The sequence below is a fragment of the Vidua macroura genome, chromosome 6 (assembly GCF_024509145.1).
Source record: "Vidua macroura isolate BioBank_ID:100142 chromosome 6, ASM2450914v1, whole genome shotgun sequence".
Taxonomy (NCBI): domain Eukaryota; kingdom Metazoa; phylum Chordata; class Aves; order Passeriformes; family Viduidae; genus Vidua; species Vidua macroura.
The window spans coordinates 7294534-7322192 of record NC_071576.1 but is presented as its reverse complement, the minus strand read 5'-3'; the positions used below and the strand labels follow the sequence as shown (position 1 = coordinate 7322192).

At 40.6% G+C, this 27659-nt stretch overlaps 1 protein-coding gene across 1 annotated transcript in view; it reads right to left on the bottom strand.

Annotated features, from left to right (window-relative positions):
• BRF1 (BRF1 RNA polymerase III transcription initiation factor subunit) overlaps window positions 1-27659 on the bottom strand; it is a 172241-nt gene that overhangs the window by 134773 nt on the left and 9809 nt on the right. Inside the window, exon 2 of the mRNA XM_053979768.1 lies at window positions 23570-23650. Coding sequence (XP_053835743.1) covers window positions 23570-23650 — 81 coding nt within the window. The remainder of the gene's footprint in view (window positions 1-23569; window positions 23651-27659) is intronic.

Sequence of the window (27659 nt, the reverse complement as noted above, 5' to 3'; positions counted from 1 at the left end):
GAATGAATTTCCTGCTCTTTGCTCTATGCCAGGCTTCTATACTATTTGTATTACAAATCAGTAAAACAAACAAACAAAGGCACAAAAGGGGCAGACCAGCAGGGTTACACTCATGAAGGCTGGTCCCAGCAGCCTAATCAAGGGAAGAGTCCTGTGATCAAAGACAAGAAAACATTTAAAGGGAGGGAAGCGAGGCGACGGCTGCAGCGCTCACACCGAGCATTTCCAGCACACACGCAATACTGGGAGCAAGGAACAGCTTCATCCCTGTGAGCCTGTAAGGAAAAAGGCCAATGAGCAGTAAAAGTAGCAGCACAGCAGGACATTGCAGCAGTGCTGACCCAGCACAATAACAAGTTTAATTTTATCAAGGTTAGCTAAGAGTTATTCCCAGTAACACCTAATTGCTCGTGAGGAAAATGATGACCACGTTGGCCTCGTGCCCATGCTCTGCCTCACTCAAGCCCAGCTCCAAATCCCTCCCTTGCCATCTGCTTGTGGGTGCACCCCAAACCCAGGCTCTTCCACAAGAAGTCCCCAGTTCCCCTAGGGGATGTGTCAGTCCCCAGGCTGAGCAACCTGGAGCCCGGGAACACTTGGCCCCGCTCTGACTGATGCATCCTCAGTGCCCATGCCACCTGGCAGACCTGCTTCAGGGGCTGCCCAAGGGTACACTCTGCTCCTGTTATCTCAGCAGAATAAAGCAGTCCCTGGCCCTTTCCCTGTGATATTTCACCAACTGTGCCAGCAAAACTGTTTGTGGCAATGAACAGAAAACCAAACCAGTAAACTGACCTGTGTTAAAAATAACCTTGTGAAATAAAAGACTTAATCCAGACCTGTTTACTGAAGGATTGATGCCTCCTCTTTATCTCTGTAGGGCCAGACCCAGACTAGTTGAGTGCAGAGACCTGTATTCAATTTCTCTGCCTGCTGACAACAATCCAACCCATCCATTTTGCCTCCCATGGGAGTGCCCCATCTACCAGGTGCAGGTCCCTTCTGTCCTGGTAAAGCCCTTCCAGAGCACGTCAAAGGCTCATTCACTCATTCAGCTAAAGAGAACAACCATGCATCTTTAAGACTAATGTCTTAAAAATTCAGATGGTGGTCACTGCTGCACCACTTTTTAAATATTTGATACTAAGCTACTTTTCTTTCACCTAGAAAATTTGCTGTTAACATCTCTTCTCAGCACTTACCTGTACTTCTTTAAGTATTCATTCCCTCAAAATTGGCCCTTGTATTCCATTAATGCCAAAACAAGCCTGCAAAGCCACACACCCACACAACTTCGCCCACCCCTCCTCATCAAGCACATTTTTCATTCCCTGATCCTATGATACCACTCCCTCTTTGCATATCCAGCAACTGTCCATTTCAATTAATTTGTTTTAACCACTCTGAAAAATCTGGCATCACAAGTGGTTCCTCTGATTTTCTGCATGCAGTTCCTGGAATTCTGCTTCCCTCACAGGTGGCACTTCTTCTGCTGCCATTTCATTCCCATTATCCATCTCACTGCTACCCACACTTCAACAACAGACTAGAAGCCATACAAGTGACGCAGGGGCTGCACTCAACCTATTGCTAATCTTGCCCATCATCCTCAAGACAGCAGCTTGCTCATTTCTTAACCCTGCTTAATTATTCTTCTCAGCACAGCTAAAAGTCCATACTGAACTTCACTTATGGTGTCATGTTGGGAAACCACAGTCAATGCTGATATTAAAAGAAAACGAAAGCAAGAAAACCCCAACAAAACCCTTATCTGTTGATTCACCAGCACTGAAGGAATTGGATCACAACTGTTCTAAGTGAAGCTAAAGCCCAAGCTGTTCCTGCAGACAGCGTTCCCACCTCCAACATGGTTTACATGGCCACACACTGATACAGATGAGGGAATTTGCTGTGCTGAAAATCAACCCAAACAACAAAAAAAGCTGAATTTTAATTTGGACCAGTTCCCTCATGTAACTCAACAAGCAGCCTCCCAAGCCCTAACGGCAGCAGAATGTGGCAGGGGTGAGGAGAAATGCTGTCAGCAGCCACATACACGTGGATCAACTTAAAGAAATGTGAGACTGAAGCCTAAATGGGTCAAAGAGAAAAGTACACGCTATCCCTTCGCTTCCTCCTGCTTCCCTGCTACTGCTGCCAGCCCTCGCTGCTCCTCCTGTACAAGGCAGCTTACACAAAAGTCTGATTACCACAGTTTAAACAAATGCTATGGTGCTCATTAGTTATTTGTCTATTAGAATGATTCAGGTCGTTTCAGATTCATTTTGAAAGAAAGCAAATACAGGCTTTTTTATATCCAAAAGTTTAGCTTACTGAATTTTTTTTACTCACAGAAGATTTGCAGCTGTTTCAAAGTTGAAACAGCTGGAAAGCTGCACTACTGGCAAGAACTGTAAGCACATGTATGATTAATGTAGCATAACCTTTACCTGTCTCACATCAAAGGAATTGGAAAGAAAAAATTATAATATCAAGAACTTTTAGACAGTGGTAGCTTTTGGACATGCAAGATTTCCTTCTGAAAGCACCACCAGTTAGGCCGTGCTTTAATCTTCCTCTGTATTGTTTGGACAGCGATTTTTTTTTTTTTTTAATTACATCTTAAAGGACAGTTATTCTTAGAGATTCTTCTGTATCTGTATACATGTAAACCTTTTCCCTTACACTTATAAATTACCAGTTGTTACTGTTGTCACAACTAGAGTACATTTCTGGTGTCACACAGCATTACTGCTGATCCAAGCACAACCTTCAACCACCCAAAATCATTTTTACATCACTGCAAGAAAAGAAAAAAGAAAAATATTTGCTTATTACATAATCTGAAGTTTTTAAAAGATCACTTTTCAAAAGTTTTAAAAACCTGCAATTCTAGCCTTTTGAGAATGACAGAACCTATTTCATACTTTTACAATATAAAAAGCATTTAACTAACAAGCAACTGTCATCAATCGACCCAGCTAGAAAAATTCATGAATACAGCACAATATAGGAGAAAAATTCCACTGCCTATTGGTAAAAGTTATCAAAACCTTTAAACAAAACAAAAATGAAGACTGAACACAAAGGGATCCATTGCTGCAGTGGAAAACTTTGCAGATGCGAGCAGCATATAAATCAGAGCAGTGTTATCTGCTCGCTGACAGCCAGCTCTCCTGCCTTCCCTGCAGATCGGGGCTTTGGCGAGGCACGGCGGAGTGAAAGCTGACAGGAGCCATTCCTCAGCCTTGCAAGCACCACGGAAGGCGACAGGAGCCCCGGGAGTCACAGCGCGTCTCACGGACGAGGAGGATGCAGGAGCTGATGGTATCCCCTGCCAGAACTGCCACTGAGACCCAGGGACAGGGACAGGGACAGAAGTAATTGAGTTACCACAGCTTGAACAATTACAACTTCCCAGCTGCACTGCAGCAGCCATTAGATAAGGTCACACATACTAAGATTGTTTAATAAAAAAACCAACAAAAACCAACCTTCCTGTTTAATCCATATTCCCTGCTATAAAAGCCAGGCCAGCCTTTCCCTTTTCCTGCCAAGAGGCCCCTGTATATCCCTGTGAACCTTCCCTACTTTCCTAGTCCACCTTTAACACTCACCTTTTATAACATGTCTGAGAATTTACTTGTCCTCAGACACATGCAGAACAATTTTCCTCTCCTAGATTTCAGCCCTGCTCCTCTGCACACCACTTGTTCTGTCAAAATACAATTGTCAGTGGTAAGTTATTTCCACTCTCCATCATCCAACTGTGCAGGCAGGAAGGACCATACAGACAGACACTAATACCCACTCTCCTCTCAGCTTCTACTTAAGGTTGCTGCTGCTTCCTCAGGACTGCAAAAGGCCTGTGAGCCCAAAGCTACTTTCGGGCTCTGATTTTCATTGTGGGGTTTGTTTTTTGGGCTTTGAGGTTTTCTTTCCTTTCTCTTCCCCTGTAATTCCACATACACATCTAACAAAGGGCACTCTCTCCACATCCTGACCCTACCCAAGTGGCAGTTAAAGAAGATGACACAGTCATTTTCAAAGTAAAAATTTCATAAACATAAACTAATTGGCCAATCTCTTAAATCATCAAAACACATGGAAATACAATGAGATGGCATCAAGGTAAAAGGATGCAGAGATAAGTAGTTGAGGGGGTGAAGAAAAAGAGGGAGTTATTAAAGATATCAAAGGGATAAGAGATAAAACATGATCTAAAAATGGAAGCAGAGAGAACTGAAATCAAGCAGGGAAAGGCACAGAGCTGTTACAAAAGCAAGAAAGACTGTATTAGGTTAATACTTATTTAAGGTACTTTTATATGAAGCTGACAAGTGGTCAAATACTTATTCCTTTATACAGAAGAGATAAGAAACCTGGCAGTGAGGTAAGACAGCATCAATCTTTATCCAGGCTGCAGCTGAAGAATTAAATTCTGCCCTTAGCTTGTCCCTGGCAGCTGAGTCCATCAGCTACAGCATTCATGCAAGCAGTGTGATTGTGCAGGGGCTGCTCTCCTTTAGCACCACAAACGGCCTATTTAGATCAAAGCTACAGCTGCCCTTGGTAATTGCACCTCTGTCCTGCCCAGAGATGACAGAAGACATTATGGACAGGGCTTCAGCCTCTATTTTGCATTTCCTTCCCTTTTAAACTAAGTATAACTGAAGGTTGCCACACATCTCAGCTAAACCATGTAGTGAATCAGTGATGCCATTTATCAAGTCAGTCTCTTGTGGTATCGACTTCAGCCTGGAGTTGGAAAGAGATTTATGTTCAAAGACAGAATGCACGTATTTCAGGAACAGCCTTGTATTTCTTTAAACAATAACATTTGTGTAAGTAAGATATACAGATTGTTTCAGTAAGGAATTAAAACTACAATGCCATCTACATATTTCTAGAGAGCTAACATGGCCCTCTTAGAAAGTATTTGGCATCTCTGAAAAATATTTATCTGTATGTTTGTGATGCCTTCCATTTATATGAGGCTACAATTCATGTATGGCACGTCATACATACTGTTTGGGATGAGGAAATTTTCACCAGACTTTGTTCTTCTCCTCTGGAGCCCTGATCACCATAGAATAAAAGATTGAGAGCATGGCTGGGAAATAGGGGGTGGATGTTTAAAGACCCAGAGATTGAACTTAGAACCTTCACCTAATTAGCTGACATGATTTGTTAAGAGAAAAGCAGAAGATCATCAGATCTCTGGAAGATGAGGGAAGTTTAAGCCATAAATAGATATAAGCATGAGTTCATGCTTAAGGGCCAATAACATGAAATTAATGTAAGCACTATGTTAATAGGACCTTACAACAAAACTCACTGGACCTCATAACAGTTTCCCAAGGGAACTGGTGGAAACTCCCACTGCTTGGAACATATGAATCCAGTAAGGGCAAAACACAAGAAAAATTCATTACATGGAATGATGCTATATAAGAGAAATGGGCTAAGATGATTTACTAGGTTAAAGGAAGTTATTATGCTTTTGCAAAACTGTAACCTTTAGAGAGAGGCTGCTTTGCATGACAGAATCATTCTGTATTCTGAGTGATCAAAACAAGGGAAAAAAAATCCCTCCACCCTTTCCTCCCCAAGTAGCCACCACTGCTGACTTGTACAACAGCCTTGAGCCTGCTCAGTTTGACACAGAACAGCCTGACCTGGACAGCAAAGATCCACCTACTCAAGTTTCTGCCTCTTAAATTTTTTTTCCAGTCACCACTCCATTCTAATTTTCCTAAATTAAATATTTATTAAACATTAAATGGCATTAATTATTTATTAAATATTGTATTAACAGCACATCCCACAAAAAAATCTCAACACTTACGCAATAAAATCTGAGAATTTTTTTCCATAACCAAATCTTCAGATACCAACTTCCTTTGCTCTTCTAGATGATCCACTTACCTCCTGTGCGCCAGTCCTTAGTAGTTAAAGAAAATTTTCAGTAAGCACAATTACATTTTTCTGTTCTTTATGTGCTAAACCTCAAAGATCAATTACAAAAGGGCTTTTTCTGTGCAGCCTGACTCCAAGATAGGATGTGAGATCATCCATTAAACATACATATCCAAGACTAGATGCATTATTAATTCCTTTTCCTCTAGGTAATATGGTATGGTGAAAAATAGCTACCAGAGAACATACTGACTACTGAAGACTTAAACAGAAATCAGTGGATTTATGTGATGATTGCTATGTAGCATCCTAACAGATCTCATTAAAGGAGACATGGATTCTTCTCCCCTGATACTGCCACTGCTCCTACAGGATGCTCAGCACAAGAAAGAGTACTGATTGCAACAAACCTCCAAAATAGTCCTGGGACCAGCTGAGAGAATGATCTATCTGAATTTAATATTGCCTGGGTCTGACTACAGACAGGTCTAAATTTCATAGCATTTTCTGATTGGTGACAATGTTTAGAATTTTTTTTTTTTTAAATAAGCTGACTATAAAACACAACCTGCCTCAGAGTTTCAATCAGGCAGGTGCTCTGAAGATCAAAATGAGCTTTTTCTTTGACTTTGTGGAGCTGTAATCAAAAAAGCTGCCCTAAGGAATCGCTTAACATCAGCATCATCTTGCACCTAACTAACATATTGCCTCAATACAGTCCACAGAGTAAATTCTATTTACTGACCTATTTCAAGATCCACAAAAATAAACAAACACTTCAATCAACTGCCTGCCTCAGACCTGTTTATGCTACAAGCAGCTCCTCACTGAAGGCCTCAGAAGTTCTATTGCTACATTAATCAGCCTCAAGGACCATGTTTTCCCTCTGCAAAACAATTATCATCTGGCCCTTCCTAACTTTTGTATTTTACTCGAGTGTTATGAAAAGCAGACAGGCTGATGAAATTCTGCATAGCTTTGTGCAAGATGACTTTACACCCACGTATCCATGTCCCTGGCAGCTACAACAGCAACAGGACACACCAAAATTCACATTTCCCTATGGTCAAATGCCATTCTACTGCACTGTCCTACATCAAGAAGCATAGGTGCTGCTTTGTTTAGGCCAGCTTTTATTATCTTAAGCACTCAACTCCTACTGAAAGCCATGCTCCTATGCATGGGAAGCTGAACTTGGCACAACCAAACATTTCTGAGGGCCTCAAATCAACTGTGGTCTTACCCTCTAGTAACAGTGCCTGTTATCATTTTGAAATCAGAGCACTCAAACTTTAACAACATCTTGTTGCAAGTGGCTGTTGTTATGTCATCTCCTTTTTATGCTTTCTACAGACTGAATCAGGAATGGATATGTGACACAAGGATCCTTCTTAGCTTAAGAGGGAGTGAAAACCAGAGATGGAGGAGATGGAAAACCAGACATGATCCCCTGAGCTGAGCCATGGAGGCAGGTGACAGCCCTTGACTTCTGCTGCAAAATGCAGAGGTGACAATTCATTCCAAATGTACTTTTTTAAGAACTTGATTTTCATTTCCACATGACTGCTTGCACCCCCTTATGCTCCCCTTTTTCTTCTGCTGAAGTTTTCTTAGGATATTGAATTTGGTATGCAATACTCAGTGTCACTGTAATCCCACAACTTGACTTTGCTGGTGTGACAAATCAGCGTTTCTCAGAAATCCCAAACAACCTCAAAGCTTTTTTTCCCTCTATGTCAAAGACCTTGATCAACATCAAGTTTCCTCTTCTTCTTAAAGGTGGAATCAAACACTGCAATGATCTCAGAATGAAATTTGTTGTGCATGTCAGATCAAAAAGCAAAGAGCAATGCTGGGGGTAACAAACTACCCACACATGCAGTAGGAAAACCGTGTACCTGATGGCAGAAAGAGCATCTGAGCACTGCTGTAATCCTGCAAAATGAACATTTTTTCTATTCCCAGCTCCCCCAGATCTATAATAGGGTGCAAACTACCCTTGAGGAGACCATCTGCCATCAATGCATGGTGGATTCACCATGGACAGAGAACACAAAGAGACAGAAGTATGTTTATGATCCATGGGATGTCTAACAACTTTATTTTGACCAAAGCTACAGATACCCATTTTCTCTCAAGAAAGAAGCTGGCAGCAAGCAAGAGTTAACTTTTAGTATAGGCCAGCTGGAATAACACAGACCACTCAGACAACAAACGTCACCTCACAAGCACCCTGGATTTGTTCCAAAAATCACTTGAAAAGTGGTATTCTTTCTTGACACACTCAAGGACTGATTCAGCTTGCACCAGAAGCAGTATTTTTTTTTCCCTAGTGCTTGTCAGGAACCATAGTTTCTAAATCTACTTTGAGATGCCTTTGAATAGTCTCAAGATAGATGTTTTCCCACAGTATCACTAAGCAACCTTGTAAATTATTTTCCTTGTATTTAAGTTTAAAAACAAGATTTCATGTAGCTAAATATGTCAGATTATTTCCCCACCTCCTACTTTCTAAAAAGAAGAAACCTTTAGATATAGAAATCTTTTTTTAAGGTGGAAAGGGACTGTATTTGCAAAGCTATTCACCCACGTTAGTACTGCTGTGAAATCACTTACAGGATTTCTGCTGACATTCAATAATTTTATTTCTAGCTATTTTCCCTGAGCTTTCCCAATGAGGGAGCAAGCAAACATAACACCTGCTTGGATTTGGCAAGTTGCATGGGGCTCAGGATAATAAGGCAACCCCTCTAAAATCTCCTAATTTATAGATGCTGATTTGTTGACAATAGGAGGAGAGCTTCATCCTCACCTTTGAAAATGAGGATGAATTTGGATTAGCAAATTGTGAGGATTCATCTCACATTTAAAATGGAGGCTGGTAATTAGAGATGAGTGAATGATGAATTAAGAGCTATTAGTGATTTACTGCATTTTCATATAAAGTCTGTTTTCCTCTCTTTACTCCACAGCAAACTTAGAGTAAAAAGCAGGAGAGGACACACAAAAACCTCAGCCTGAACACTAGATTCAACTGGACCAGCTAGGCCTGTACTTTTCATCATTTTAATTTTTGTAATTATCCTTCTTGGATTAGAAGAAATCTACTTTTTTCTTTCATAATATATCAGGTAAAATAGCAGAGGATGAAGTTGCCAGGGATAGTTGAAAGGGGAATTCCAACAAGCCCCCCACCACATCCCACCACCACCCCTTGCACCAGCTCCCAGTGCTCTGAAGATTTTGTGCTGAGACACAACCCAAGGAAAAAAGACAAACAGTCCATTTTCTATGGGCATCAGCCAGAGCAAGAAAGAGAAATGAGACAAGCCTTGGCAAGAAGTGCAGCCACAAGCCTTGAGTGAAGCTCATCAGTAACACACAACTTCTATGCTTTGTCTAAGGCTATAGAAACATCATGGGATCAAAGAATGGTTTGGGCTGGAAGGGACCTTAGAGATAATCCAGCTCCAACCCCCCTGCCACGGGCAGGGACACCAGACCAGGTTGCTCCAAGCACCATCCAACCTGGCCTTGAACACTTCCAGGCATGGGGCAGCCACAGCTTCTCCAAGCAGCATCAGCCACTGTCTCATCAGCCTTAAAGGGAAGAATTTCTTCCTAATATTTAATCCAAACCTAACCTCCTTCAGCTTAAAGCCATTCCACCTTGTCCTGTCACTACATGCCATGAGCAAAGACATCCATCTAATTTACAAATTGTCTTTTCCCATGTAGAAGTATTTCTATGCATCTGAGCTTGCACATATATGCACACGTGCCCAGTGGAACCAGAAATGCATCACCTGACTCTGCCAAACTCTGGAAATAAGTACCAGGATGACTTTTAAGGATGATCACCCATGCTTCAGCACCTGTGCAAACCCGTGAGAGTGTGTCTGGAAACCACAATATTTATGTCTCCCTTTTAGACAAGATAATGTGATGCTTTCTAAAAAGGAAAGACATTGAAGGTGGCTTTGTCTTATGCATCAATTTTGTAAGGACAGGAAACAAGAAACCTCAGGTTCCTTAGTTCTATATTGCTATATTGTTACCAAAAAAACCCTCAAGCCTCAGACCAGACCTAATGACCAGTGTCTGTAGAGCAACCCATTCTCAGAAATTCATTCTAAGTGGATGGGTTACAAAGCAAAGTAGTAAATTCATGATTCCTACTGTAAAAATGGACAGAGTGCTTTCCCTGACTACTGATTTATAAGAGCAATCAAATAGCATATCTAAGGTACAATGGAAACACTAATCAATATTTTCTCTCTAAGGAATGACAGCCATATAGGAGGAGGTGTAGGTGTAATTCCTGTACATCCGAAGTGATTGCACAAACCCAGTTCTGTGTAAACCTCAGAAACTGGAGCTGTGATCCTAATCTGCTTTCTTAATATTATGCACTTCATAATATACTACCCAAAAGTACAAATAATCAGCTGAGTGACATTAGGGCACATAAAGGAAGAGTATACAGCCTTCTTCTAAAAATCCCATTTCTAATTGATTTCATTAAAAATCCATTTATATGCTCATTCGCATAATATAACTTCTTAGGGAGTCACACATTTGGATATAATTAGCCACTTGTTTTGTGGCATCCAGTGCTAATGACCTTTCTTTGAAGAAAGATGCATGTTTGATTTTTCTATTGTTCAAGCTTAAGAGAAGCCTCTTTGGGTTGGAAACACAGGAATCCTCTGAACTGACTTTAAACACCTAAGCAATCAATGGCCTTTCCAATTAATTTTCACTGTGTTTGTTTGGGACAGCTTTGTTGTAACAGCATGAAGGCTTTAAATCTTGGTGATTAAAGCCATCTTCTAGCTACATACTTGGTGTCCCAAAGAGTAATGCCAAGCAAATACAGCTCCTGCTGACAGCCAGGGCAGGTTTACACAGCATGGATCAAAACCAGGCTTATGTATGCTAAACCCAGCTTGCCACACTGCAGCCTGGGTTTGAGGGGACCACGCCGTACTTCCCTCTCTGCTTTTTAAGCGTCATTTGCTTATAATGTCTATTCGAAAACAAAGTTAAAAGAAAAATCTCTGTGTAGGAAATAATAATGTTCATTTTTCAAGTGTTACATTCTTAATGTAAGAAATTACATCTAAAATTACAGCAATAATAATGCCTTCAGGAGGGGTATGCATTTGAGAATTCTTCCCCCCTCCTGCAATTACTTAAACTTCCTTCATTTCTATCTACATGTTTAGCACTACTTAGGTTTAGTCTAAGCAGCCTAGTACTTAGCTGTTTTTATTGTCCAAAATGATTCAATTATTTGAGTACAAAGAGGGAGGAAACATCTTCATCCAAGTTTGCAACTTTAAACTCATGATTTCCCACTCTACATTTAACAACCAGTTCTGCAAAGCCTTAGGAAAAAAGCAACTTTCTTTACAACTTTACAATTACGTTACAACTGCTGAGGGAAAAAAAATTTACATTTTATATGTATGTTGCAAAGTTTTTTTCTAAATAAGAGAAAAAGCATTACATTTACTGAAGACATTGAAAAGAAATTGTGCATTAGGAGCCTGGATTTCTTTTTTAAAAGAGAGTCTTTCCAGAGTATACTGGAGTTCTTGCCCTTGCAAAGTCACCAAGTTAAATTACATCTCATTCATGAAACAGGTTATGTCCAGCTTATGAAGAGACATCACTCTTCAGCTTTTCATCTTTGCTAAAACATTCAATATTTGCATATTACACTCCTTCATTCCTTATTGCAAGCCTTCATAATCTCAGCACCCAAGAAGGAATCACACTGGCCACAGCCCAGACATGGTCCCACACAGCCAGCATCCAACCTTCTAAATTATCCCATATAACGTTTTTATATCAAAGACAGTCATAACCATGTGAGAGAAAATTCCACTCTGAGCAGCTCTCACAAGAGCAAACCCAAAATTGTCAGGAAAAGCTCTACTTTAAAGACACGGCTAAAGAAAGAAACTCTCTTTCTTACCACTCCTCCCATGAAATTACACTTGAATAAGTATGGCAATGGCAGAATTGAAACTTATTTTCCAGGCATGTTCTGAGCAGTGTGTAACAGCACCACCTGGTGATTGAGGCTGTACAGCATTTTGAAAACATCCACTAAGTTAAGGCATAGTCATCAGCACAGAAGAACAGCTTTTAAGTCTGGTTGTGTATAATTTGGCTCTTTTTTTTCCATTAAAAGTACACGCAATTTTTACCAGCAAATGGCAAGATTAATCAAACTCCTCAGACCTAATATCAGCTGACTTCTGACGGTAAGTAAGGAAAATTCTTGACATAGGAACACCCAGTTCAGTAAAATACAGTAATTGGTTCAAATGTTTTAACATATTGGGTTAACCAAATGATTGTTTAGAGGTTTGCTTTGTAGTTTAGACAGATAGAAAAGCCACCTCAGAACCAGAAACAGTCAAGCCTGGGTTACAAAAATACTTGAAAAATATCAAACTGGATGTCATATATGCTGTATTTTCTAAACTGATTAATATATAAACAGAATTAGAATCTTGGTCCTAAAATGCATTACAAATTTTACTGCTGCTCTATCGAAGCATCACAGAACATCTCATACACACTGTTGGAAAAAATCCTTAGGGATCCTGAAATGAAAATGTTCTCCCCAAAGATGTCATGAGCGACAAGAATTCTATTAGAGCTGAGCATTTCTTCTTCATCACTCCTTTTAAGTTGTGACTAAATTAGCACAGCCTGCACACTCCAGGGTCTGTGCTGGGAGGAGGGAGGGGGAGAAAACGGAAGATATCAAGGCCTGAGGCACTTCAAGCGGAGAGCATCCATCTGCCAGCAGCAGTCAATGAACAGAACATTGCTAGAAGTCTTCCCACTCATATTAAGTCAAGCCAAAAGAACAGAAAACACCTTCCTTCACTCTGACTGTGCAGGACTGAACGTAACAGGACAGTGGGTTATAAATAAATGTTTAAAAAACACTAAGAGAAAAAAGAAGAAGAGAGAAAAGCTCACTACGCAGCTCTGCGTTCAGCCTCTCCGGCTGCAGAATGGGTTTAAGAGGCTCCTGCTCATCTCTGCGTCACCCACTCCCTCCTCCAATCTATGGAGCCATGTGGAGGAGTGAAATGATAAAAGGAAAACAAGGGTTGGTTCTTTTTATTTTTTTATTTTGCTTGTGAAACCCAGATCTTTTCACTGTAAAGAGGTGCATTGCCCAAGCTACAGCCAGCATATTTGGATGAAGGGGGTGGGAAGGGGCAGTTGAGGGATGGGAAAGGCTGGGATTGAACTGTTGCTGTTACAAGGTGGAACTGGACTCCAGAGCTGCAGGATTCTGATGGCAATACCACCCAGAGGAGTTCCCAACCCTTTACACAACAGCCCCTTCCCACATACCACACCAAATCAGCCCTCTGGGGCTAAACCTATTAACAACAAGCTGCAGGGAGAGCAGCAAACCCCAGGACTGCAATCACAGGTCAAAGAGAACCTGCTTGTGTGCACAGAGCTGTTGGTCAGGCTGGGACCAGAGTTTGGTTTTGAGGTTTTTGGTGGATTCTTTTTTTGAACAGGGGGCTGACATAGGTCCGTCTGGTGTAATAATAAATAAATTTGCTGGTGTGGCTGTACTGGATACAGGAAGCTCCCACTGACACACATTTCACACCTGATAGAGAAACCCAGTAGTTTCTGATTTTTTTTCTGTTGTTATTTCTACAGAGGTCCACAAGTTTAATGCTGTGGCTATCATTTTAGAAAAGCAATCTTCAAAAAAAAATGCAATAGCTCCAAAAGCAAATCACACTTGCAGACCCTTGGGCTTAGGGAATGCTTTCCTGTGCTGCCACATCACCAGCACTCCAATTTATTCCACAGAGCAAAACAAAAAGCACTTTCAATACATGACAAGAACTCAGCACTATCAGAGAACACAGCATTAAAAAGCAACAACAACCTTCCTCCTCTCAAGTTTTGAGCCACAGTGCCTATAAAATGACACAAACACTTCAAAACTCACGTTTCAATGTTTAAGACAGTCCTATGTCACAAAAGTGATGTACATATTCTTTCATTATCAAAAAAGAAAGCAGAAGTTACATGGAACTTAAACCAAAGCTGTATTACCTGGAGTATTACCTGCTTGTCTAACAACATTGCAAAGCCAAAATGGCTTAATTCAGATGCTTGTTAGAAGAGGCCCATTACTAACATTGAAATGTATAGATATTACTAGAGGGGGAGGAAGGAGAGAAGTAGTCACCTGTTTTCTGCCACACTGTACAAGAAGGAAGATAAACCTATTAATACCCAAGTTCATTTCCTCATGAATAGTACTATAAAAAGCAAATATTTTTTTAAAATTAGCCTACTAGGTAAACTATCTTTAAGTACAGAATTGCTCTCAAGAGAAATGACAGGTTTCAATTACCTACACAAGCCTGCAGGGAGATAAATCTCCATCAGTGAATTCCACAAATGGGATCAGTATCATGCTACTCTGTCACAGAGAAACTGTCAAATTTAACAGAGACAAATTTGGAGATAAAAAAGGCCAAAACTTTAATATCCAAGGAAGAAATTTCACAAGTGTGCACAACTTTAGAGGGTATTTCTTCTCTTGTTTGATAAAATGAAGGAGATATTTGTGTTTCCCTGCCACAAGAGTTCTCTTGCCCACAGCCAGCTAATAAACCAAGAGACAGAGCAGAGACCAGAGAGGAGACAGAGCAAAGGAATCATGAAAGATGCTTTTAACTCCAGAGTCACAAACAGGCCAGTTCAAAGCAGCTGAACATGCAAATATTTCTAGTTATTAGTTAAGTCAATACAAGTCATGTTAACTCATTTGATTAAGAGTGCAATTTTATTTTTTTTCAACTTCAAAGACAACCTTCAAAATTAAAAGAAAAGGTAACAACAGAGACTGTCCTCAGTCACAGGACAATCTCTCTGTTTACTCAGTCACATACAGACTGAACCAATACCTCTGTGGAATTTTAGAAATGCTTTTTCTAACTTTTCCCTTTTCTGGCTAAGCAAACATAGGAACAAAGTTAGGAAGACCAGCAAAGCTTGACTCACATATTTCAACCCAGTGGACTGCTGTGCTAAAAGTTCTAAGTTGTCAATCAGCCTCTGGGTAAAATCTGGGCATTATCTCCAGCAGATCCTCTACTCTTAAAGGATCACAGATCTTCTTCTTAGAAACATAACAGATCTCATTAAAGGACACATGGACTCTTCTCCATTAAACTGTTACTGGAAGGATAAAGAGCACATCAAATGCATCTCCATGACAGGTACTTTATTCATCATTCTGCAGTGAAACACAAAAATGGCCAAGATTTAAGACAATAAAAATTTTAAACTTTCAACTCAAGTAGAAACTAATTAATCATTGTATAACCAAAAGGTTGTCCCTGATCAGCTGATGAACTCAAGTGGTCTTTTAACAAAGGTAACTGGAGATGATGAAGGACAGGGTCTCATTAGCAAAATGAGATTGAAGAGATTCTCCATGTGTCTAAGGAGAAGCCAGAGTACCAACCAGAAGGATCCCAGCTCCCTCAGAAGCCTCTGAATCAAACTCTAGAGTAATAGGGAAATACAATTTTCTGCTTTTAACCAAATTCTTGCAGTAACTCATGCTGGCTAAAGAGTAGTTTTTTGTTTATTTTTCTTAAGTGTTTTTCCTATCTCTTCAAATCTCTGCTGATTAGTGCAGTTGCCTGCAAACCCTGGAACATAAAGCTCTAAGAAAAGTGTGCAAGATACTGAAATACTCTGAAGATTCAGCCACCAGGGAGTCCAGCATCAGGCTGTGGAACTTACCATCAAAGCAGAGGACCAGGAAAGCCCACATTTACTGACATCCAAGCAAGCATCAGAAGCACAGAGGTCCAGCAAGCTGGAAGTCAAACACAACAGCCCAGTAACACCAGGGAAGTTCCCTGTTGAATTGTTATGGGATCAGTAACAGCAATCACAAATGTGAAAGGGCAAACAAGCAGGGAAAACAACATTCCTTTAAAAATTGTTTGATGAAGAAGTTGAGGACCAAAGAATTAGCATTCCAGGTCACAACTTTTCTGCATTCCAGGCTCTGGAGCATGTTCTGATGAGAGAGAAAGAGTAATGAAAGTCAAGAAATACTTATTCAAGAAACAAATATGTGAGTGTTATGGCTAGGACACACCCATAGTTTAGCAGATGCTGGAGAGGGTGGATCTACAAGACAGGAGGAAAGAAAGCTGTGAGTGGCCTCAGTGGGAAGAAGTTTGAACTTGTTAACATACAAAAGGCCAGAACAGTTGGATGGAATTCGTAGTTCAGTTTTGGCCATGTTAACTCTATGTCAACAAGGAGATACACAAATACAGACAGATTCAGCAGACACCAAAGCCTACACTTCATCACCCTTATCTTCAGAGATGAGTGACTGGGCTTAGTCAATATAGACATCCTTTCAGTGAGTGAAGAGAAACAGACGCTTCAGAGAATGAGTCATTGACTTCCTTTCGGATTAAATTAATCACACCCTAAATCTGTCTGCCTCTATGCAGAGCCTCTGAAAGGAGATGAGAAACAGGAGCTCACACAGACATCTAAATTTTGCCACCTATGTCCAGCCATGACATAGGACTAGATGGAAGAGGTATGTTGGGGTTGAAGAAGTTTACCAAGGGAAAAGGTTGGACTTGAAACATCAACCACCAAACAAAACAACAAAAAATCCACCACCCAACCAAACACACTGACACAAAAAACATGCACTATCATCCCAAATGAAAAGAAGATGCCCCCTTATCCTCCTTCAAAGAAAGATGAGGGAAGTTAACATATGAAATGTGAAGATGAAGGAAACGGATGAGAGAGAAATTGCTGATGATAACAGAGGACTCGTAAGGGACAAGGCAGTAGGCAGATCAAAGAGTAAAACTGAAGCAATGGTCTGGCTAGAAGAGGAAGTCTTTCAAAGCCTTAATGAGTAAAGAAATTTAGGAAGATATGAGAACCAGAAAAGGAGAACTTTAGGCAATGATTAGTTTAAAAGACACCAAGAGAAAACTCAATGTGGTGCTAATAAACACAGAGATGAGAGGATTAGGATTAGCTTCTATCGCAACAGAAATGAAGGCAAGGACAAGATAATGGCAGAGAGCCTAGACTAGAAGTTTCATTGTTGAAGTCGAAGCCAGGGACAGGAATTGACAGAAGAGGAAAAGTCAAAGAAAAGATTGCATCTAATGAAGGAAAGAGTCTGGAAGACTTCAATGCCTATGCACAGCTGCAAAACTACAAATTCACTGGGGAGTTACAGACCCACTGTGGAACAGCTCACGTGCCTGGAGTAATGAGATGGATGGTAACAGGCTGCACAAGGACAGACAGGGAAGGTGACAGGGATTCATTCTATACAAAGGAACAGCCTGAAAGTGTGAAGCTCTGCTGAAAAATGATTGACAGGCCAATAAAGAGTAAACAGGTCTGCATGAGAGGCAAGACCAAAGGAAATAGTCACAAGCATCTGCCATAGACCATCTGATCCTGAAGATGAAGCCTTCTTTAGAAAGCAGGAAGACCTCCAGCTTCTCATGGTGAACTGCATCCACCCCAGCAGCTGCTGTAGAGGAACCATAGTGGGTCACAGGCAATCCAGTGGAATTCCAGATCACATCAGAACAGGTCAAGCAGAAGGTGTGATACACCTACCACTCTTTGGAAAGGAAGAAGTGGTGGAGAGTGTAAAGTCTGATGGCAGGCTTGATTATAGCAATACAAGATAAACAAGATCTTGAGGGGTGTGAGAAAGATGGGTAGCATAATTACAACATATTTCAGAGGGCTTCATTTGGTTCAGAGAAGAGGCAGGCAACTATCCACAGTAAAGAAAGACTGAGCAAGGGCTCCCTTATGCACAGTCTACACACACAAGTTAACTGGACTTGATAGGACACATCTGAGAATGCAAAGGGAGACAGTAAAAAGAGTAATCTCTGCCATCTTCAAAAAGTTGTAGAAATTTGAAGAGGTTCTCTCTGACTAGAAAGCAGCAAGCATCAGGCTTCTCTTCCAGAGGGAGAAGTAGTTCAACTGCAAAGGTGGGTCAGGCTCCTCTCAGCCCCTTGGAAGGCTACAAATCCACCTGGAAACCATTTTCAGACATACAAAACCCAAGAAGGCTACTAGGAATTGTCAGCACAGATTCAGTGAGGATAGGTCATGCCCAGCTGCAACAGCTAGAATGCAGTCAAGATAAATTCTAACTACAGCTCTTCCCTCATCCCATTTCATCATTCTCCCTGGTAGCCAAATTGCAGAGATCTGGACTAGGCCAGTGACCAGCAACTTGGCTGAAAGACTGGCCTGGTTCAAAGAGTAGTGCTCAGCACTTTCACCATCAGACTTACACTGGGATCAATACTGTTTAATGCCTTCATTAACAACATGAACAATAGGCCAGGAGGTTTCCTTTGCCAGCCTACAGATGACATCCCATTGGAACAGTGGCCAATATGCTGATGGGCAGAGCCACTACTTAGAGGAATCTTAAGATGCTGCAGAAATGAGCAGACAGAAGCCTCATGAGCCACATGTAATTTTTCTGCACCCGGGACAGAAAAACTGCAGGGCAAAAACACAGGCTGGGGACTGTTTGACTTTTTTGCAGGAAAGGGTCTAGGTTCCTCATGGACAAAAAGCTGAACATGGCTCAGCAGCACCCAATCACAGCAGTGAAGGTTAACTTCATCCCAGAGCCACGTTATTAAAACTGCAGCCAGCAGGTCCAGAGAAGTGATTATCATCCCCTGCTGAGCACTTGTGAGACTATATTTAGAGTACTTTGTCCAGTTCAGGACTCCTCTGCAGAAGACGCATTGGCATATTGGAGCAAGTCCAGCAGAGAGTCCCTATGATGATATGGAGACTGCAGCACGTGGATGAGGCTGACAGATGAATTTGCTGAGTCTCAGGAAAGCTGAGGGAGAATTAGAATTCTCTTTGGTGCCTTCAGCTTCGCAGTAGGAGGTTATAAAGATGCAGCCAGACCTGCATCACCAGAGATGCACAGCAAAAGGACAAGAAGCAAGAGTCGCATTTCATCAAAATAAGTTCTGACTCGACACAAGGAAAAAATTCCTCACAGTGAGGGTTGCTAACCATTGGAGAACAGGCTGTCCAGGGAAACTGTCATATCCTTCCTTGGTAATAACTGGAGCTCAGCTGCCCTAGGCCCTCAGCAGCTTAATGCAACTTCAAAGCCACCGTTTTGTCAGCCTCCAGAGGTCTCTTCCAATCTCAGTTATTCTAGAATTCCACTATTCTCCCTTCCCTTGCTGTTCTAGTTTTGTTAAACAGTGCTCTCTGTTCCTCCCCTTTGGATACTTCTGTTTTTCACGTGTATAATATATTGTCCTGTTCTAATTCACATTGTATAGTTCTGGGAGGAAGCAGAACCCTCCATAATTACTTGTAACAAACCAGCTATAAAATGAGTGATGACAACAAATGTTAAAGAATTAAGCAAATAGTTTAAATGTAAACAGCAAAAAATGCATTACAGACCATCTTCAGAAATACTTTCCCATTTAGCATTAAAATACTGTTAGCTATGTTTTGGTATTTAAGAGGACTGAGGGAAAACACACTTTCATTTAAAGAAATAATTAAAACCACAGCACAACAGTTCAGAAATTGGATTAAGCTAGATGGAGCTGCAATTTTCAAACTTAGTTTAAACCAAATTTGAATATCTGCAACTGAAACTTTCAATAATCATATAATATATATAATCATGCCATTGACCCTCCTTCCCCTCTCCCTTTTCTTCTTGGTCACTGAAGACTATTGAAAGTATCAGAGCTCCAAGTCAAGAACAACTCCCTTGTAACAACGACTCTGACACTGATACAGCGAGAGCAGATTGCCTGCAAGGAAACAAGAATAAACTGGCTATTTAGAGAGATTATGTAATGCAGCACAGAACTGTAAAATGGGATTTAAAGAGACATCACTCTGCATTTCAGCTCTGGAAGTAACTGTAAGTGTTGACCAATACTGTAGAAATTTGAAGAGGCTCAGGAACAGAGGAAGATGTCTTGTCAAAGAGTCCCCCCCTCTCTGAGCTGGTATTTTATTCATAATTCTTCTTTTTCAGAAAATCAGTACTATTTAGCTATTTTGTCATATCCCTTAAAACGAAGTTGAAGCTGAAATGCTACATCGTCTCACAGGTGTGCAGGTTTTTACTATAAAAATGAGGTCTGTGTGCACAGATACAAAGCATTTTGTGGGCCTGAGCTTGTTGAACTTGTGGAGCTTCATACTCTCAGCACAGTACTGCACTCTGAAAATCAAAGTGATTATGAACAAATTCAACACTATTAAATCTTCTCTGCATAAATATTTTAGCAAGTGTAAACAAGACTCCAGTTTCTGTAAGCAGCCAATTCCCAAACAAACAGACACAAACATAAGATGGTTCAGAAAATCAAGGGAGAAACTGAACAGCCATGCCCTGCTGCATTAAATAGAGAGGAAAGGTACAGCAAAGGCATGTGTGGTAAGGGAGACTAGTTCTGTGTAATGGACATTCTTACACAAACATGAAAACTACAAAATGTTCAGGTTTTGCCCATGGCTTTGTTTAGAGCATAAATACACATATTTATAAAAACACCAATGCACACCATGATTTTGTAGAAGAGTCCAGAACTGATGAGCAGCTGCTGGGAGATTTTTACTTTTGCATTTCTTCACTTCAGAATGTATGAAAAAAAAAAAAAGTTATTACCTTAAGCATTCTAATGCAAAACTGTTCTTCATCTAATTCTAAACATCCTTTCACAAAAAGCCTCAAAAAACAGCAGCATCATAGACTCAGCCAAGCCCAGCTGCTTTGCTGGTAATTAAGTAAGAGACAGTGAGTCCAGATCACCTCCCTTCCAACTCCCCTGGAAAGACAGACTTTACAGTAAGGAAGAATTTGGCCCAAACCACATGGGGAAGGAGTGGGGGGATGGAGGGATAGCAGGGGGAGGTGGTTATTTTTTAAAACCCAGCAAGTCCCTGCTCCATGGCTGGACTTTTCCCCGCAGGTTGCTGGCAAGCAGAGCAGGCACGAAGCAAGACCTGCCAGCACTCTCGGACCACACACGGGCTCTCAGCTGCTCTGCAGCACTCTGGGGACTTCATCCACCGCCCATCCCTGCTTCCCAGGGCCTGGCTCTTCCCTTCAGCAGGAGGGAATAACATGGAGCACTGACAGCACAGGAGAGAATCGTGTGTTCCCAGCACTGAAGGCAGCAGCAGCAGCCTTGACGTAAGAGCCACCAGCAGCCGCCCTCGCAGGCTGTCCTGTGCCAGCATCCCCACGGGAGCGAGTTCAGCACCTCACCTGCAGCACAGCTAACTTTGGAAATGCCAACATAGTGGCACCAGCAAATAAATAAGTAGCTCAGCATTTTTTATAACTGTTCATTTTTCATACAGCCTACTACCAGTGCACTTCAGTTTCATTCAATGAACAACTCCATACCTCTCCTTTAAAATACGTCCAATAATTTCATATACCTTGCTACACTTTCAAGTCTAACCATGATGGATATTTAACATCATTTCACCCCAAAAAAAAGCCGTGATCGTGGGCCCACAGTGACAGGGTGAGATTTTGTAAGCTCATTGCCATAGCTCAATTTGCAATTAAAAACTATGTAAAGCCAGAAGTGCGATTAAAAGCAGCAGACAACCGGCTCATTATACAGCGACAGAAAAGAAAAGCCTTTCAAACACCAATTGCTCTACCTGAAATATCAGCTGCTGTTGTCATGCCTGGGACTGAGCAAGAACATCACTTAGCTCACTGAAAAGAACTTTTCCAGAGATGGATTGGCAGTATGACAAATGCAGGTTGGCTACAGAAATCAAAGACCAAATACTTGCTCCTTATATAAAGGATAGACACAGGAAAAAAAATAGAAGAAAGCCTGCAAAAAGCTTCAGAGAGGTGTAACTAAAGAGACAAATTATTTTCCTGTTTAAAGACTATTTAGGAGATAAGTTCATGTAAAGCAACTAAATTTTTTTGTATACGATGCTGATATGCTTTAGCCAAGTCACAATCATTGTTTTTGATCAGGGAGGCCCCCCACACAAAAGCTGTGGGGAAGGAAGATGCTCAGACATATTCCCCAGCAAACACTCATCCAAGAAAAAAGCTGTGTTTAGATTCTAGAAAAACGCCCACACTGTCTTTACTTGTGATTACCTTTTGGCATAACCAAAAGGGCTTTTGAAGGATTCAAACACTCCACGAAGCAACAAGACAGATTTACTTCCATCAGCATTTTACTTTTCTACAATTACAGACAACTGTGAAGTTCTTATGCACAAAAAGCCAATTTATTTTTAAAATGCCTGTTCAAAATTACAGTTTTGATTAAAGTGCTTTAATCCAAAACCAGACTTCATTAAGTTTAGTGGCTTTATCCCACTGCTTATATACGTTACGTGTTAGACAGGAAATTTAAAATTCCTAAGATAGTAACTTCAGACCTGACACTGACACTACCTCACCTGAAGTGCAAGCTTTATTTTGCCAAACAAACAGGGCTCAATACTCTTAAGTAAAAACAGCTGAATAGAACATTCTGTATATAAAACAACCTGTATATATGTGTCAGCTGAATAATGCTGAGTAATCTGACATCAATGACACAGATCAATCTTAGCCTCTCTATACCTGTGAAGATATAATATCAGATCAATCTTACTCTTCATACACCTACAGAGGTATAATATAGGCAAGACTTTTCTGTATTGAGTTGCAAATGTAAGATTAATTTAGGAAAATACCCTTCTCTAAAATATCTCCCCCAAATGAGTACCTTATTAGTAAAACCCATTTACATCCATGGTTAATTGCATGTCAGCTTCTGAGACTTTGCTATGACAGTCCATCAGCTGTCATCTCCAAGAGTCATGAGGCAGAAGTATTAATTAACCAAAAAATGACAACTCCTGTCCCTTGATATGAGCAACAGCAAACTGGAAGACCATTCTGCTCCTGGAATAAAAACTGGTTTTATTCACCCTCCTTAAAGAGTTAGAATATGGAGATCTCAATTAAAATGTAAAGCGTGTAATGAGAATATTTATTTTAATGTCATCTGTGCACTAAAACCTTTTTTTCATTTTTTCTCTCTCTATTCAATGGTCCCATATTAAACACATGATTACTTATATGCATTATCTCACACTTGCATTGCTTAAGACCAAAAATGTTTGAAGAATTATACTTATAAATAAACATGAATAAAGTATTTCAAGAAGTCTGAAAATGGACTCAATAAAAAGTCACAATAGGTTTAACAGATAATAAAAAGGTGCAATGGGCATGTCAACCTTGAAAAAGCCCTTTTAAACCACAGTAATACTGTCAGGTGCCATTACCCTTTGTCAGTCAGCTACATGAACTCATAAATCAGGTGTAGCAGCCAAATGAGAGCACAATGAAAACTCAGCACTAGGCAGACTTGTCCACTGAATAATGAGGGGCCTGCCAAGGTTTTGAGGTCACATTCAAAACTAAAAATTAATTGTATCAACCATATTAATAAAAATAATTCATATCAGCAAGACTAAAATTTGCTAGTACCATTCTGTAGAGTTTTTGCTCGTGACTCCTTTCCCAGATTAGCGTGGAATCCTCCTCCTAAAGTCGGTGTTTTCCCTGCACCTATTAGGGGAAAAAAACAAACACCAGATGTCAAAGAGAGTAACATAATTTAAATATTAAAATAAAACTTATTGTGCCAATATAGTCGGTATCTGTATAATCTACAACATGCCAAACTACATTAAGAAGGTCTTAAAGTACTTAAGACATCAAGTACCAATACTGTGCAAATTATTTCTTTCCTGGGATACCATAAGAATTACATGGCTCCATAAACCCTCCCAATCTCAGTTCCAAAGAAACTACAAAAATCTCCCAATGTCTATTTTAAGCAGAACATGAAAACCAGTACTGTAAAACATTTCTTAAAATAAAAGAGGAAAAAATTGCTTAGTTAGTATTTTTGTCTGAAGAATATTCAATTAAGAATTTACAGAATTTTAATAGGTAATTATTGGCATTACAGAACATAAAACATGTTTAGCATTCAATAATGACTGTGTTGGCTACTACAGATGTAACACTTATTTTAAAGTAACTTCAGTTTGTCATTAGGTAAACACAGCAACTTAGGCTACAAAAACTGCAAGTCTGGAACTGCTACTTTTACAGCCTGAAAGGCTGGAGACTTAAAAGAAGTCTGAGTTGTAAATCAGCATAAACTAGAGGCTGGTTTGGGCATCCATGCCAATGCTGAGCAGCCTGAATACAGAGATTGCTGGGAGTCAGTGGAACTACTCATGCAAACCAATCTTGCAGAACAGGGAATTAAACTACCAAGGACAAAAATAGTCTCCCACTGAAGCAGGAAGGTTTTTTTTAAAAACAATCAGGGTACCTCAAGCAGGATATCTGAATCCATCAGCTTAGCAGCAATTGAGACCAAAAAGCTAAATTGCACAGGATTGAAAACACGCAATTTGTTAGTAATGGACTTCTGTTGTCCATGATGTATACAGCTTTTCCTCAAGTTCTTGTGGCTGTTTCCTCCTCCTAGACTAGCTCTTCAGAACAAACTAGAAAGGCTTTTGGATAGACCCAGAGAGGGGAATGATGTCACTCTTTAAAGCAGTTCAGGGCATTTCTTGTACACACTTAAATAAGATACTTCCATGGCAGGTACAACTGATGAGAAACTGTGACCTAAACTGTTCACTCTTACCAGACTTTTTTAGCTCTTTTTCAGCTCCTCTCAGTTGCACTTAATGTACATCTATACTGAGAAAAAAAACCAAATCCAAACAAAACCAAAACCCAGAAAAGCTAATAAGCTAATACTCCTGCAGAATTACTATCAGCCTTCAAAGCTTATTTTTCCATATAACCTTTAAATTAGGTTTCCAGTGCTATCCACACTTGAAACCAATTTCACTTCATTAACAGATCCTTTAACAAAAAAGAATCAGTTCTTGTGGCAGTGCTGTCACAGTGCAGCTGGTCTGTAGCTGGACAAGGTAAATCTAGCCGTAACACAAATCCAATGTGGCTAGCCTGGCTTTTTCCAGAAAAACAGATAAACAAGTCCCCAGTTAGGCTGGATTCAAACCTATACAGGGAACAGCCAACCCTGTTCAAGCCTAGGTGCAGAAACACCACTGGCCAGAGATCTGGGCAGAGAGATACCCCAGCTCTGAGCCTGGGAAATTCAAATGCCCCATAAAAAGAAGTTCTGAACAATAAAACAAATTGTTTGTCCAAGACACTCAGTGAGCTTGTGTCGTCCCTTGTCTCTGAGCGACGACCTCACATAAGAAGCTCTCACATAAATGCCCCACAGATTAAGTACTTCATCCTAATATAAGAAGTGAAAAACATTCAATAGTGATCTCCTCACTGGGTACAGAGGTAACTCTCCCAACTCTGTGTTTGACTATCAGAGACAGCAACATCTCCTTGTCATTCTTACAGGTACAGCCTTTTATTTCCACAAACACTTGAAAACAAACCAATGTAGCAAACCAGAGAGAGGTTACCAAGCTACAAAAGAAGGCATAACATTTTTGGTGTACATTTAGTAAAAATGGTTTACCTGGCAGAAAATATATCAACGATGCAATAATTTTACATTCCTTTTCTTCAGTAGCAAATCTAAACAGGAATTCTGCCTTTCATTTTCCTTTTTTTGTTGTTGTTTTAAGGTTTGCTTTACTACAAGCTTCCTCACTAGTCTGATTTGCATCAGGAGAGCCCACACTCAAGCATCAGTACATGGGAGGAGGACACCAACCACAAGCTTGCACAAAACAATCTCACAGTGGTGATAAACAATACTAATAACTAAATAATTTAACTTACTCAGGAGTTAAAATCCAAAATAATATAAACAAAATGAAATTAACTTGAGATTTCAATTATTTTGTTTTTTAAGACCCTTTTTCATTAGCCATCAAGCTATAACATCATACATAAAGTAATTTCCTTCCAAGCTATAGAGACTGCAGCAGACACCAGCAGAGCTATCTGAAAGACAGATTCAGCTATCAGAATTGATGTACCCATTTTTCAGCAAGTTAACTAGAAAGGCTGAACATCTCTACTTAGCATTTGTCTTTGAAAACTGACAGAAAACTAGTCTGTTGAGCACTTACACTCTCAGAACTGCAAACTAATGTTGCCATTGACTATGTAGTCTCACCATCAGCTTTAATCTTACAAGCAAAATGCAAACCAAACTCATTAACATAACTGTTAGGCTGGGTAATAAAAAGATAAACTCTTAAAAAAAGAAAACTGAAATAATCAAATTCATTTAAAGACAAAAATCCCTACAAAGCTAGCAATTTAAAAAGTACAAAGGAAAGGAACAGCAATTCTAGGCACAACCAAATTAACATCCCAGCATAACTGCAATTTTTACATTTCTTGACCTTTTCCATTCTTCCCCCACAACTTCAAAAGTGAATTAAGCAGGCTTTTGGTTTTTCACATTCAGCTTTAAAGACATATAAAAATATATCCGAGAAGTATTTGGTGTCTTCAAGTACTGCCTGCCAAATCTTCAACATTAACACTACATTTCCCTAAGGGAACTCAAATGCACTCCTTCATGAGTGTTGTGGTTTGACATGGAAGTGAATTTTTTCCAGGAAGTTGGGTCAAACCAATCAGTGGTCAGGTTTGGATATTAGCACCTGGAGTGACCACTGAAAGTATGGACACGCCTCTGAGAACACAGGGGGTTAAAAGCCTCCCAAGGTCCATTGCCATCTACTCATCCCACCTGCTGAGGAGGGCCAGCCATGTCCTGGGGACATCAGGCACAGCATCACCAGCTGGGTGAGGGAGGGGACTGTCCCACTCTGCCCTGCACTGGGACAGCCTCACCTCCAGTCCTGGGGGCAGTTTTGGGCACCACAATGTTAAAAAAACATGTTAATAAAGCCATAAGAGTGTCCAAAGGAGGGCCATGAAGACAGTGAAGGGCCCAGAGGTGAAGCCATACAAGCAGCTGAGGGCACTTAGTCTGTTCAGCATGGACACCTCACTGCAGGTCCAACTTCCTCCTGGTGGGAGGAGGAGGGACACACACCGAGCTGTTCTCCCTGGTGACCTGTCCCAGGACCTGAGGGAACGGCATAAAGGTGTGTCAGGGGAGGTTTAGGTTGGCTTCTAGGAAAAAGTTTTTCACCCAGAGGATGGTTGGGAACTGGAACAGGCTCCCTAGGGAAGTGGTCACAGCACCAAGATTGGCAGAATTCAAGAGGCATTTGGAAAACGCTCTCAGACATTTGCTGTGATTCTTAGGGTGTCCTGTGTAGGGGCAGGAGTGGGACTTTCATGATCCTTGTGGGTCCACTTCCAACACAGGATATTCTATGACTCTCTGATTACTTTTAGAAACTCACTCAGATTTGCAGCTTCACATAACTGAAGCTTCTTTTTCTCTTCAAGTTTGCTTTGGACATTTTCATGAAATTTTGGACAACAGAAGGCGTGGAGAGATGTGTTAGGCAGCTCAGAAACACAGCTACTCCAGTTTTTGTGTGGTACTCTCAGTGGGCTACACTGCCTTAACACAACAGAACTGAAGATGCAGGAGATCATGTCTGGAAACTTGATGATACTCAGT